This window comes from Amphiprion ocellaris, chromosome 2 (assembly GCF_022539595.1).
Source record: "Amphiprion ocellaris isolate individual 3 ecotype Okinawa chromosome 2, ASM2253959v1, whole genome shotgun sequence".
Lineage (NCBI taxonomy): Eukaryota > Metazoa > Chordata > Actinopteri > Pomacentridae > Amphiprion > Amphiprion ocellaris.
The window spans coordinates 18,041,040-18,055,791 of NC_072767.1; the positions used below are offsets into that span (position 1 = coordinate 18,041,040).

The following is a 14,752-nucleotide window of genomic DNA, read 5'->3' on the forward strand; positions in this document are numbered from 1 at the left end:
TTATTTTTAACTATGTGCTACTTTAAGCTAATCATTCCACCAGTAACTGTTAGAACATTTAGCTGTAGCTTTTATCCATTTATTTAAAATATATTATCAATAAATGCTATTTATTTCAACTGCTTAACTGTTACTTTTAGCTGTCTTTCAACCTTAAGCTAATCATTTCAGTGTTTTATCTCTCAGCTATTAGAAGTTTCAGTTTGTTTTAGCCATTTTTTTCAACTATTATGTTTTGCTAGTTATGTCAACATGCTAATTATTTCATCTGTTCATCCTTTACTATTAGCTAACCATTTTAGCTCTTTTTCCATTAATTTAACTGTCACAACTTTTATCTTAGACATCATATTATTTTTCTTAGTTTGAGTTCTTTAATTTCATTTCAACAATCTTATTACTTTTTACTATTCATTTCAGCTGTTCATCTTTTACTTTAAGCTAATCATTTCCATCGTTTATCTGTAATTTTTAGCACGTTTTTTCCACTGTTCATCTATTACTTATGATGCAACTCCATTACCTTATAAGTACAAGTAATTTCCACTGTAATTCATTACTTAAAGCTCCTTAAACTCTTTGTATGTTCATCTTTTTATTCATTTCTTTACCTGAAGATGCAAAAACATTTAGCAATTACCTTCAGCTAATTATGCTGACTTCTCTGCTCACTGTCTAGGATGAAAGACTTACATCTGACTTTGAGGGGTGTACTATAATGTTGGTCAATGGTTATTTTTACAATAAATTTCCTGAAATTAAATAGAATTTGTTTCTCTTTTTATTTTTTATATTAGTTGAGATACTATTCAGTCTTCCAAGTGCTGTGTCAGTTGCAGAAAAAGCACTTCTTGGACCCAGCTGTGGGGAGTTGTTGGTCTCTGAGTTAAAATCCTGACTGATTTTTTCTCCACAACTACATGCTCAAAACGTAGAAATAGAGAAACATAAGTTGAGGCTTTGTTTCTCATCACGCAGAGGACCCGGAGCCGACTTGGAAATTGTATGACCACTGGTTCACTCTCTCTCTGGCCCTAAATTATTCACTCCACCTCCTCTTCTGCCACCTTGTGTTCATTTTCTAAATCTGCTTGAGAGAACATGATTAATACAGTGTATTATATGATGCCAAGGATTAGTCGTGGGAATATATGGCATAATGTATCTGAACCTGAGACAATTATGATTGTTTATTAATCTGCTCCTTTCCTCACCTCAATTCCACATCTTACTTTGAGATAAGAGACCAGCAGACAGCTTATAAACAGTCAAGACACCATGTTCATTATGAGAGGCAGGATAAGGTTGTCCAGGAACACAACCCTGACATAAAATGACAGCTCCATCTACTATTCGGATATCACATTATACAAAAAACACCTGTATTCCTTAGCTATACACAGAAAATACACAGAATCCTAAAGGATATTTGTGTAATTGGCCTTGGATCTTTCACCAAGGACAGACAATCATAGACAAAAAGAACTGACATTTGGTACATTTTCCATAAGATGGGATGTTGTGCTGACTTCCATATTTGAAATGTGATAGTGTTGTGACGTGAAAATCCAGAATGTAGGAAGCTCTTTTCTACTTTTGCCCCAGACTTTTTTAAGCTTTGGAGATGCTCACAGTTTGATTTTATTATCTTTTGACAAAACTTGGTGATTTTTTTGTACTAAAAACATGCAGATTCTTGAGTTCACAACAGTTGTTTAATAGCAGAAAGCCATTCCTGGGCAGAGGCCAGCGTTATGACTCTAATGTTGTGAGGAGAAAGTGATCAGTGATCACTGGATCACAAACACAACTGTATAGGATTTTTTAAAATCTTATTTTTCATCTGTGGAACATCCACTTATGCACTTTCCACAAATGGCAAAAAACTGGTACATGCAGGTTTAAGATATTTTGTGCTTGTTTTTTGCTAAACACACATATACAACACACGAGGAGAATAGACACTGCTGCAGTTCTCTTTAGGAAAAACTGGAAACTGGAGTCATTTTATTCTCTATCCTAAAATTTCAAAGATTGGGCGGACTCTTGGATTACCAGACCTCAAACACTGATAAGTAAAACAAAACAAAAAATCAAGCAAAGATGAAAACTGTATTTAAAAAAAAAAACACAAAACTTTATTCTTTTAAAAAAGTATGCACAATTTGGGACAAAATGTTTCATTCATGGAGAGCACTTAGAAGACAACACCACGTTTCCTTTCTATTACTTCAGCAGATAATTATTTGAACCTGACAATGAAACTTAAAAAGATAATTTCTCACAACTTTTTATCAGAGATTCCGGTCTGAGGCAAAATTAATAGCCTTTCTATACGCAGCAAAATGAAATAACACCAAATCTCACAAATTGGGGTTTGGCCTGATAGCAGGTGTGGTGGCTACAGAGAAGCTGCTAAAATAGCTGCTAATTTCTGAAGTCCAGTGGTCCATGCAGTCCTGCTGTGGAGAGTCTTGGGGTAAAAGTTGCACAATCAATCTCTGGTCGCATGTCGTAGCATTGCTGGAGATTTTATCAAGTTCTGAGTAGTCCAGGCAGAGTGCCGTGTTGGGTTCTGTCTAAAAACTATTGCGTGCCTCTGTGGGTCGATGCTGCTGAGCCAGCTTACCGTAGCCGCCTCTGGCCGGGTCGTAGTCCTGCCTGTACTCATCCCTCACCTACACAACAAACAAACACAACAGAGGGCATTAGTAAATGTACACAAAAACATTAAACACAGATGATTATTTAGATTACTAAACATTTCAGAAATAACTCATGAACTTGGTTAGCCTAGAAATTACAACCCATTTGCTGAGATTTAGTTTTCAATCTGTTTTAATCTCTTATTTCTTTTTATTAAAAAAAGGATCTTTTTAATGTTCACATTTCAAATTTCTGACCCTTAGTGTGCATCTTTTATACTAAAGATGCTACATAAAGAAAAGCCACTTAATTATTTACACACAAAATGCAGCCAGTCACACATTAGAAGTTAAGCACCTCGAGATAAACAGCTGGTACAGCAGAAGAACGTGGTGCAAATCCATGTGGAAACAGTGACTGAAATACGACATTTCTGTTAGTTACATACAGCTGCTTTTATTACAGGTGAATGGAAATGATTCTAACAATGAGGAAAAATGATTACAGTCAGGTCAAATAATTGTAAAGATGTGATTATCTATTACACTCAGACTTCGTCCCACAGTTCAAAAACATGCTCAGGTTAATTGGTATCGCTAAATTGTCCGTAAGCGTGAATGTGAGTGTGGTTGTTTGCCTCTGTGTAGCCAGCCTGTGATAGACTGGTGACCTGTTCAGGGTGTCCCCTGCCTTCACCCTAAGTCAGCTGGGATAGACTCCAGCCTCCCATGACCCTAATGAGGATTAAGTGGTGAATAGATAATGGATGGATGGATGATTATCTACCACCTGGCCATGCTGGAAATCAGAGGCTGAGGCAACTACAGAGAGCAGGGAGATGCACTATCATTTACGTATGGGGATACCTGCGTGCATTTTTAGACATTCTTTGCATTTGGACAGTTACACTAAAAGGTTTAGAAAGTTATGGAAATAGCTGGAAACAGCTGTTCCTAAACTGACCTCAGAAAGTTTTGTCAGTTCAGTCTTTTTTCTACATCCTAGTGTCACAAACGACTAATTTAATTCAAGGGGTTTTACAATCTGCAAGCTTTTACCCTCCATTTTTAGACCAACTCAGAAGGACTCCCTCTACCTGGATACCCAGATGTGTAATTCATGTTTTGTGTACAGAAAAGCAACACAGCAGATTTAAAGTACTGACAACCAAGATGACAAAACTAGAAAATGTAAAGGAGGTGAAGCTATCTGACCAGCTGACGGAGTAAAATGGCAGATGAAACAAACACTGTTCCCAAACATCAGGAGTAAACCACCACACTGCAACACACACAGCATGCATTACTTCAGATGAGAGGCTTCCTGAACATTTTTTTAATCCAGTCCTTGGGCCAATATTTATGTTTCCATATTTATACTCTCCCTCAAAGCTCATTGTGTACCACTACAAAACTGGACATGATTATGCATCTTGTGTTTGTTAACGGCATAATACAGACTTTCATTTTTCTAATGCGGTACTATAGTAATGCTGTCTTTTCAAAGGCCACAGTTAATCATGCATAATTTATTTTGGAAGTTCTAAATATCATACTGGTGTATTAAAATGTCATGATACAGCGTATTGATTTTTTTGAAGGCCAGTTCCGTAGATGTCATTTTTTTAAATGTCATAGGATGCCGTGTTTTATATTGTTTTCCAAAATAGAAGATCCAAAACTTTTCCAATATAAACACAAAGATGGACATAAAATAGGCAGCAGGATACTTCAAGCTTCTGATGACACAAGAATCAACCTGCAGACTAGGAAGACCCTTGAGCAGCTACAAATATCACCAGTATGATGAAGCCTGCAGGCCCCTTTCTTTTATCTGGGGAAACACTTTCAAAATTGCATATTTCACTTCATTTTATGAGTAGGTTGCTTTTACTATAGTTCAGTTCATTTACAATTAAACTGATCTGAAATGAACTTCACCAGTACATGCACACATTTTTGGACTGAAGGTGCTGATATGCAATCTGAACCAAAATAAGCAGCTAGTATCTGTGACGCAGCAGGAAAATAGACAATAAAACACTGAGCTGATATTCAGTAAAATAACCAAAAGACAACTCAATTATCAGTCTGTTTATGAAACGACTGAAACTGACAGATTTTGGCCACAACCATAACTGACTTTATGAGATTGTTTTTTTTTGTTTTTACATAAACACAGAACTTGAACAAACAATCTTGTAGTAATTTATTGGCTGACACATGCACCAGCACTTAAACATCGGCTGCAGCTTATTGGTGGAACCGATTTTAAGATCAGATCAAGTTGGGAGGTTCTTTTACATAATCAGCGCAGTTCCTTTAGAGTCATCAAGCTTTAAATAAATGTTGTCCACTTAACTGCGTTAATTTCATTCTTCCAAGCTGAACCAAATATCAGTGGTTCCTAAAGTGGCTGCTTTAAGGACTCATCTATTTTTTTGGCTGAAAGCTGAAGGAAAATCGCAGTTTCTGCTTTGTTATACAATATATGTTCACATATATTCAAACTAGAGAATGTCCCAGGTGTGAAAACATCTGAAAGTCTTAAAATTCAACCCAAACATTAAACAGAATCCAGTTTTAGGTTCCAATTAAGTGAACAAAATCTGAGAGTTTATTTCTGAATTCTACATTTTGGGGTTTTAGTAACTTCTCCACCTTCATTGTAGAGATTTCGGGGAAACAAAACATTGTATATCAAAACAAAAACTGCCGTCTTCCTCAAACATTAGGAATTCATCAGGGGTCCCCAAAGATTTGTGTATTTCCATGGTTTAACTGTACATTTCTACCAGTGTTTCTCCATGTTAAGAAATGAAGAGACGTTTACACAGTGACAATATTTTTGTACTATATAGACACAGTCAAATGTGCAGTTTTGCTACATCAAAGTCATTTTAAATCAACAACTCACTGCTTCAGTTCACCATCAACAACTGAGAACACATATCATCTGTATTTTTTTCTTTTAGTTAGTACAAAGTTTCTGATAATTGATAGTCCTGGTAATTTTAAATGAAAACAGAGCAACTGTATGTATGTTTTTGACAAATAAAAATCTGTCAGCACAGTGTGAAAGGCACACATTCATAAAATCACACCTGACAGGTGTCATAAACCTCACCTGTCCTCCAGATTTGCCACGGCCGTACTGTCGTCCCTCTTTGAAGCCGGCATCCCAGTCTGTCCTGATGATACGGTCGTCCAGCCGTGTGCCATTAATAAATCGCATCGCATGTTCTGCATCTGCTCGTGTGTAGTATCTGGCACAGCAGGGGTTAAAGCAAAACATGCATACATGGTGCTGTAATAGGAACTTAAAGCTAATAGTGATGCATGATGCTTTGGTTACTAACGAGACATGTATATCGTTAACTCAGGACCTGTGTGTTTTCTGTGCATTAATTAGTTTTAATGTGGGTTTCCGATTTAAAAGGATACTCTACAAAGCAGAATCCACAGGCAGTCTTCTTGACTTTATCCAGGCCGATGATGATGCGCTTGACGTCTCCACTTTTAGAAAACAGCTCGTGCACCTGTTCACCAGATTCAAAGATGCTACAGTTACAAAACTATGTAAGAGATAAAAAATGTTTGTTAAGCACAGAAGAACATCCCGAAAATTATTACTGTAACAGATTTTAAATACCCCAGCATTTCAGTGTAATTCATTATAAATTTTGCAACTAGTGTTAAATACAGAGTTAAACAGACTTTTGAGAACAGGAAGCGACAGCCATACAAAGATAAAACCTAAAAAGTGTTGGATCTTTTAAAAACACACTCTGACTTTTATCTTTTCGTCATGACATAATAAGATGAGAATAAATGTATGTCTAAGTCAGTTGGTACAGGGTGGAACCTGATGGTGTACTCAGTGATTATGATGATAGATGGTACCTGCTCCTCAGTGGTGTAGAAGGAGAGGTTCCCCACATACAATGTGTTGCTCTGCTTCAGCAGCTTCTCCTGTTCATAGCGGTTACCCTGAAAACACAAGTAAAGTTGAAAATACAAGTCAAATGCTGCTCTAGGAGGAACGGACACTGCAGATAGTCCCCTAACACCTCGACAAGCCCTCACAACTCTGAAATTAACATAGTTTTTGAGTTGCTGGTTAAAGGAAAAAATTAAACTTAAATGACAATATTAAGTGTCCAACTCTCCAACTTTAACGTACTAGTTGTTTGTAGGGTTATTGGACATTTAAAGTCATAATAATGTTTTAAATCCATTTTCAGATTTACAAAACCATAGCTTCATTCAATCTCAACCATCCAACTATATGCAAAACCAGGTCTAAATGTTCACAACCACTGAGCCTGTCAGATCTGGACTACATTAACAAAGAGAGTGTAAAAGCTGTTTAAAAGATGGTTTCATAGTTTTAAATAAATTAAAAATCTGAATTGGTTGTCTACCAAGTTTCCTTACTTAGAACTGTAGATTAGATATCATATATTTTACATTCAACACACAGAAGGCAGCAATCAGTGATCAGTAAACGCCCCGTAACGCCTGAAAACGGCTGTAAGCTGCACATTTTTAACAGGGAACTGAATGCGAACACGTGTAAATAAAATTTCCTAGAGGAAATGATCTCAACTAAGAACCAGGACGCAGCACTAGACAATAAACGACGATAGTTTTATACAGCATGACCACTAATTGATTCATGAAACCATGTAGCTCGGATAGGTGAGTTAGCTACCATAACACAGCAGCGATGACTTTTATAGCCAAAATAAATACACAGCATCGTGTTTTTATTTTTTCTTGCTGCGAAGTCGAAGAAGGCACCGTGGGATGTTCTTTATTCAAGTAAACGAATCCTCTCAGCATGAGTCGCCGATCTGTTGTTTGCTTGTTTACCGTTAGCTACCTAAAGAAACCGCTGACGTTCAAATTATCCGGTTTTGTCGTTCCTTAACAATAGTTCTCCTCTTACCTTAAAATGTTGGTCTCTGTATTGACTAACGTCAATGTAAGAATCACTATTCAACGCGTTTAATTTCGCAGACATTGTATAAAGACCACAAACAGGTACCCAGCAGCGATTCAACGTAGAGCACTGCGGGGATTTCCGGTTCACGGGTCCCTCCTCTAAATGCCTCCGGGTGGAACAACTCGACACACTTCTACATCGGCTTGGTGGCGCCGTCTGTTGGTACCATTTTATGTTTTTCGTGTATTAATTTAATTTCATGTACATCGAAGATAAAACAGTTAAACTTAATGTATGTGTTAATATGTAAGTTTGTCGAATCATTTAGATGATTTTTCTCATGAACCACGGTTCGTGTATGGATCTGGTAATTGGATTTTCCGTTCTGAAACGGGTATTGAAAAACAAAAAAGGTGTGGTTATTTGATTTTCGTTTTAAAATACAAAAATTAAAATTGAAATACAAGGCGTTTTTCCTTTTCATGATCAAAAAGGGATATATGATTTTTTTAAAAAATGCTTTTATTTTCGTTTTATATTTAGGATAACAAGAAAGTAAAACCAATAAGAGACAGAAACGAAAAAAGGTCCGTTTTTTCATTTTCTGAGACCGGAAGTGGTCATCAGCAAGTGTGGAGCCAAACAGAGTACGGTGCATACACTGTATATAATTTTTTCCGTGAGTTTTCATGGTCAAAATGAGAGATCAGGTGGCCGATCTTAAAATAAATCAATATTGATTTTTTTTATAGAGCGTTAAAGTTTTGCGAAGCCAGGGGGCGGGACTACTTGATTGACAGTCCGGTCTGGAATGATTGACAGGTCCTATGGAGGAGGCAGCAGAGACTCTGCTCTCCTCGTTTGGATTAATTTTGATATAACTGTTGGTTTATTTATCGGTGCAGCAGCAGAACATTTTCCACAGACAGTTTTCCTGCCCGTTGGCTTGTTTTAACCAGCTTTCTGCCTTCGGCTGATTCTACCAGCAGACACTGAAAGGACTCTGATAGCTCGGTAAGTAAATGTTTATTTTCGTATAGGTGCCGCTTTTAATGCACTTTATATGCAACTTTAGTGTCAGATGTAATGTGTGCCATGCACTCCAGATGTTGGTGGAGTTTGTTTCAGTGTGTGTTGACCAGAGAAGAAAGTTAGCATAGTAAATATTAGCTTAAATGTTAGTGATGCTAACTGAGCTAGCTGCTCAGTCGTAGCCTGATTAAAGCTAACGTAGCATCAAGCTAATGTGTTGAGTTGCATGTAAACAGCTGAAGTGTGTTCTGTTCCCGGTGATGTGGTTCATTAAGTTCATAAAACTGTGGCTGGTTGACATTAATGTAACATTCAGGAAACTTAAATGTGATTAAAACCATAATGTTAATGTTCTAGTTGTCAGTAATCAGCTTTAATTTGACACTAAAACAGACTCTGATAGTTTTAAATGACATCAGTTTCATTAATTTGTTGAAAATTGTCTCATTTGTTGTTGTCATGTTGCTGCTGATTCATTAAAACCAGATGATCCATGTTGAAGATACGTTTAGTTCTAGTATCAGAAGTACAAGAAGGAAAATTGAAGTTTAGTTCTGCTACATCAAAGATTTCAGGATTAAAATAACTAAATGAGTCTTAATGCCTCAAACCTTATTTTACAATAAAGAAATAATGAAATAATCACAGATAATACAAATATAAATAGCAGAGGAAACCTGAGAGAATAATTTCCTGAAAAGTCTGTGAAGGAAAAGCAGCTTTTTATCCTGAAAGATCAGAATCAGCTCCAACATCTGCATCTGACAGCATCAAGTCAACCAGAAAGAAAAGAAAAAAGAAAATGACTTCTTTCTGATCACATCTGTTCTACTGCTCACAGTCTGCTGCTGCTCACATTCTTCACATTTATAGTCCACTTTTAAAAGTTCAGCAGACAGGTGCTCTGCTTTGGAGTATGACAATGTCATCGGTGATGTGGAGAGTGAAGATTCCGTTTCACCCACAGCATGCTTTAGGGCAGCCGGGTCGGACTTGATGTTTGAAATACTGACCGACAGCTCAGATTTAACTGTCTGTAGTTCCGTTTTGGTGGGTGTTAAACTTTCACTCAAAGCCACCAGGAGCTGGGTCTTTAAAATAACCGCTGGTCTCGTTACAGAGTGAAGGTAGCGCTTCCTCCTTAAGGTCAGAGATTGCAGCATCTGAGGGCCTCTTCAAAAGAAGACGTAGTTGATGAAGGCGTTCTGGAGCAGGACCAGAAAGACCACGACCAAGCAGCCTTGAGATCTTAGGCAGCATCTCCCTCAGGTGGGTGTCAACGGTGTTCACGGTCAGGTCTGTGGTAATCCCGTCAAAAAACAAAACAGAAAAAAAATCTAGATTATAAATCAACATGCAACCAAAGCACTCTGTGTATAATGCCATAGTATAGGATGTAGTTCAGAAAATGTCAAAATGTAGTATACTTTTCAAGAATAACATAGTATGGCCTGTAGTTCATAGTATAGCTTGGCAAAAAAACCCCATAGATTATTATGTGGAAGATTGTCATGTATGATATGTGGTTCAAAAAATGTCATAGTGCAGTATATTGTCAAAATAGTATGTTATTCTAGAAAACATCAGAGTATAATATGTCGTCTAAAAAATGCCATAGAATAATATTTCATTGCACAAGTATAGTAATTTTTAAAACTGTTCAAATTCTTTTAATTTGTTGCTAAAAAAACAACAAAAAAAATGTAAAACAAAAAAAGTCATAGTAATATGTCAATTTAAAAAACCTATAGTATAGAGTGTCGCCCAACAAACGTCATAGTATAGCATGTCACTCTAAAAACGTCATAGTATAGCATGTCACCCAAAAAATGTCATAGTATAGCATGTTGTCCAAAAAAACGTCATCGTATAGCATGTTGCTCAAAAAACGTCATAGTATACCATGTCGTCCAAAAAACGTCATCGTATAGCATATCGCTCAAAGAACGTCATAGTATAGCATGTCGCTCAAAACACATCATAGTATAGCATGTGGCTCAAAAAACGTCATAGCACGTCGTCCAAAAAACATCACAGTATAGCATGTCCCTCTAAAAATGTCATAGTATAGCCTTTGGTTCAACAAACGTCATAGTTTAGCATGTCACCCAAAAAATGTCAGAGTATAGCATGTCGCTCAACAAACGTCATAGTATAGCATGTCGTCCAAAAAACGTCATCATATAGCATGTCGCTCTTAAAATGTCAGAGTATAGCATGTCGCCCAAAAAACGTCATAGTATAGCATGTGGCTCCAGAAATGTCATAGTATAGCATGTCGCCCAAAAAAACATCATAGCATAGCATGTCGCTCTAAAAACGTCATATTATAGCATGTCGCTCTATAAACGCCATAGTATAGCATGTCGCTCTAAAAACGTCATAGTATAGCATGTCGCTCTTGAAACGTCATAGTATAGCATGTCGCTCTTGAAACGTCATCGTATAGCCTTTGGTCCAAAAAACGTCATAGTATAACATGTCGCTCTAAAAACGTCATAGTATAGCATGTCGGTCTAAAAACGTCATAGTATACCATGTCGCTTTAAAAACATCATAGTATAGCCTTTCGTCCACAAAATGTTGTTTTGTCCCGGCTGTCTGAAGTAGGTGAGGAGCAACACCAAAACAGTCCAAACGCTGGTTTCCAGAGGGTTAGACGAATATTTATTTGAAAGAGGAAGTTTACAACAACACAACATGTGAGGGGGTTAAAAGGAAATGGGTGTTAGTAAAATAAAAATAAATAAACAGAACTAAAAGTGAACTTCATGTTGTCATTGATGGGCATTCCAACCAGGAACAAAGTAAAAGCTAATCAATACGAAAAAAAACCTCTTCCTGTTCACCTCTTCAAGCCCAAAAACACACCGCAGTAGCACCCTTAACTAAAACTACCGATGGGTTCCATTTTTTTTCGGCATAGTATAGTTAGGCGTTTTTTTTTGTGCCAAAATTCATGATGATTTTTTTTTTCAAAGAAAACCTTTCTGGAATGTTTTTCATGCCCTCCTTTACATTATTTCATCATATGGCACGTTTTTACAACATGTTTGAAAAATGGCATTTTTTTTCGACACAGTATAGTAAGGCGTTTTTTTTGCTCCAAAATTCATGATGATTTTTTTTTTCAAAGAAAACCTTTCTGGAGCGTTTTTCATGCCCTCCTTGACATTATTTCATCATATGGCACGTTTTTACAACACGTTTGAAAAATGGCATTTTTTTTCGACATAGTATAGTAAGGCGTTTTTTTGCTCCAAAATTCATGATGATTTCTTTTTCAAAGAAAATCTTACCATAGTGTTTTTCACAGCCTACTTTACATTATTTCATCATATCATAGTGTGGCATGTCCCTCAAAAAACATCATAGTATAGCATGTCGCTCAAAAAATGTAATAGTATAGCATGTCGTCCAAAAAATGTCATAGTATAGCCTTTGGTTCAAAATACTTCATAGTATAGCATGTCGCTCTTGAAACGTCATAGTGTAGCATTTCGTTCAACAAAACGTCATAGTGTAGCATGTCGTCCAAAAAACGTCATAGTATAGCATGTCGCTCTTAAAACGTCATAGCATAGCATGTTGTTGTAAAAATGTCATAGTATAGCATGTCACTCTAAAAGCGTCATAGTGTAGCATGTCGCTCAAAAAGCGTCATAGTATAGCATGTCGCTCTAAAAATGTCATAGTATAGCATGTTGTTGTAAAAATGTCGTAGTATAGCATGTCGCTCTAAAAACATCATAGCATAGCATGTCGCTCAAAAAACGTCATATTATAGCATGTCGCTCTATAAACGCCATAGTATAGCATGTCGCTCTAAAAACGTTATAGTATAGCATGTCGCTCATGAAACGTCATAGTATAGCCTTTGGTCCAAAAAACGTCATAGTATTGCCTTTGGTCCAACAAACATCATAGTATAGCATGTCGCTCTAAAAACGTCATAGTATACCATTGTCGCTTTAAAAACATCATAGTATAGCCTTTCGTCCACAAAATGTTGTTTCGTCCCGGCTGTCTGAAGTAGGTGAGGAGCAACACCAAAACAGTCCAAACGCTGGTTTCCAGAGGGTTAGACAAATATTTATTTGAAAGAGGAAGTTTACAACAACACATGTGAGGGGGTTAAAAGGAATCGGGTGTTAGTAAAATAAAAATAAATAAACAGAACTAAAAGTGAACTTCATGTTGTCATTGATGGGCATTCCAACCAGGAACAAAGTAAAAGCTAATCAATACGAAAAAAAACCTCTTCCTCTTCACCTCTTCAAGCCCAAAAACACACCGCAGTAGCACCCTTAACTAAAACTACTGATGGATTCCATTTTTTTTCGGCATAGTATAGTAAGGCGTTATTTTTGCGCCAATATTCATGATGATGTATAGTAAGGCGTTTTTTTTGCGCCAAAATTCACGATGTTTGTTTTTTCAAAGAAAACCTTTCTGGAGTGTTTTTCATGGCCTCCTTGACATTATATCATCATATGGCACGTTTTTACAACATGTTTGAAAAATGGCATTTTTTTCAGCATAGTATAGTAAGGCGTTTTTTTTGCGCCAAAATTCACGATGAGTTTTTTTCAAAGAAAACCTTTCTGGAGTGTTTTTCATGCCCTCCTTGACATTATTTCATCATATGGCATGTTTTTACGACATGTTTGAAAAATCGCATTTTATTTCGGCATAGTATAGTAAGGTGTTTTTTTTTGCGCCAAAATTCACGCTGATTTTTTTTTTTCAAAGGAAACCTTTCTGGAGTGTTTTTCATGGCCTCCTTGACATTAATTCATCATATGGCAGGTTTTTACAACGTTTGAAAAATGGCATTTTTTTTCGACATAGTATAGTAAGGCGTTTTTTTGCTCCAAAATTCATGATGATTTCTTTTTCAAAGAAAATCTTACCATAGTGTTTTTCACAGCCTACTTTACATTATTTCATCATATGGCATGTTTTTACAACGTTTGAAAAATGGCATTTTTTTTCGACATAGTATAGTAAGGCGTTTTTTTTGTGCCAAAATTCATGATGATTTTTTTTTCAAAGAAAACCTTTCTGGAATGTTTTTCATGCCCTCCTTGACATTATTTCATCATATGGCACGTTTTTACAACATGTTTGAAAAATGGCATTTTTTTTCGACACAGTATAGTAAGGCGTTTTTTTTGTGCCAAAATTCATGATAATTTTTTTTTCAAAGAAAACCTTTCTGGAATGTTTTTCATGCCCTCTTTTACATTATTTCATCATATTGCACGTTTTTACAACATGTTTGAAAAATGGCATTTTTTTTCGACATAGTATAGTAAGGCGTTTTTTTGCGCCAAAATTCACGATGATTTTTTTTTTCACAGAAAACCTTTCTGGAGTGTTTTTCATGGCCTCCTTGACATTATTTCATCATATGGCACGTTTTTACAACATGTTTGAGAAATGGCATTTTTTTCGACATAGTATAGTAAGGCGTTTTTTTTGTGCCAAAATTCACGATGATTTTTTTTTTCACAGAAAACCTTTCTGGAGTGTTTTTCATGGCCTCCTTGACATTATTTCATCATATGGCGCGTTTTTACAACATGTTTGAAAAATGGCATTTTTTTTCGACATAGTATAGTAAGGCGTTTTTTTTGTGCCAAAATTCATGATGATTTTTTTTTTCAAAGAAAACCTTTCTGGAATGTTTTTCATGCCCTCCTTTACATTATTTCATCATATGGCACGTTTTTACAACATGTTTGAAAAATGGCATTTTTTTTGACATAGTATAGTAAGGCATTTTTTTTGTGCCAAAATTCACGATGATTTTTTTTTTTCACAGAAAACCTTTCTGGAGTGTTTTTCATGGCCTCCTTGTCATTATTTCATCATATGGCACGTGTTTACAACATGTTTGAAAAATGGCATTTTTTTCGACATAGTATAGTAAGGCGTTTTTTTTGTGCCAAAATTCCTGATAATTTTTTTTTCAAAGAAAACCTTTCTCGAATGTTTTTCATGCCCTCCTTTACATTATTTCATCATGTGGCACGTTTTTACAACATGTTTGAAAAATGGCATTTTTTTTCGACATAGTATAGTAAGGCGTTTTTTTTGTGCCAAAATTCATGATGATTTTTTT

At 36.2% G+C, this 14,752-nt stretch overlaps 1 protein-coding gene across 1 annotated transcript; it reads right to left on the reverse strand.

Moving 5' to 3' along the window:
* Positions 1-2,111: 2,111 nt before the first annotated feature.
* ncbp2 (nuclear cap binding protein subunit 2) lies at positions 2,112-7,756 on the reverse strand. Its single transcript, XM_055014737.1, has 5 exons — positions 7,597-7,756; positions 6,549-6,635; positions 6,090-6,184; positions 5,768-5,911; positions 2,112-2,673 (listed from the first exon to the last, which is right to left on the reverse strand). The coding sequence occupies exons 1-5, from the start codon at positions 7,669-7,671 to the stop codon at positions 2,580-2,582; spliced, it is 495 nt and encodes a 164-aa protein (XP_054870712.1). The 5' UTR covers positions 7,672-7,756; the 3' UTR covers positions 2,112-2,579.
* Positions 7,757-14,752: the final 6,996 nt, after the last annotated feature.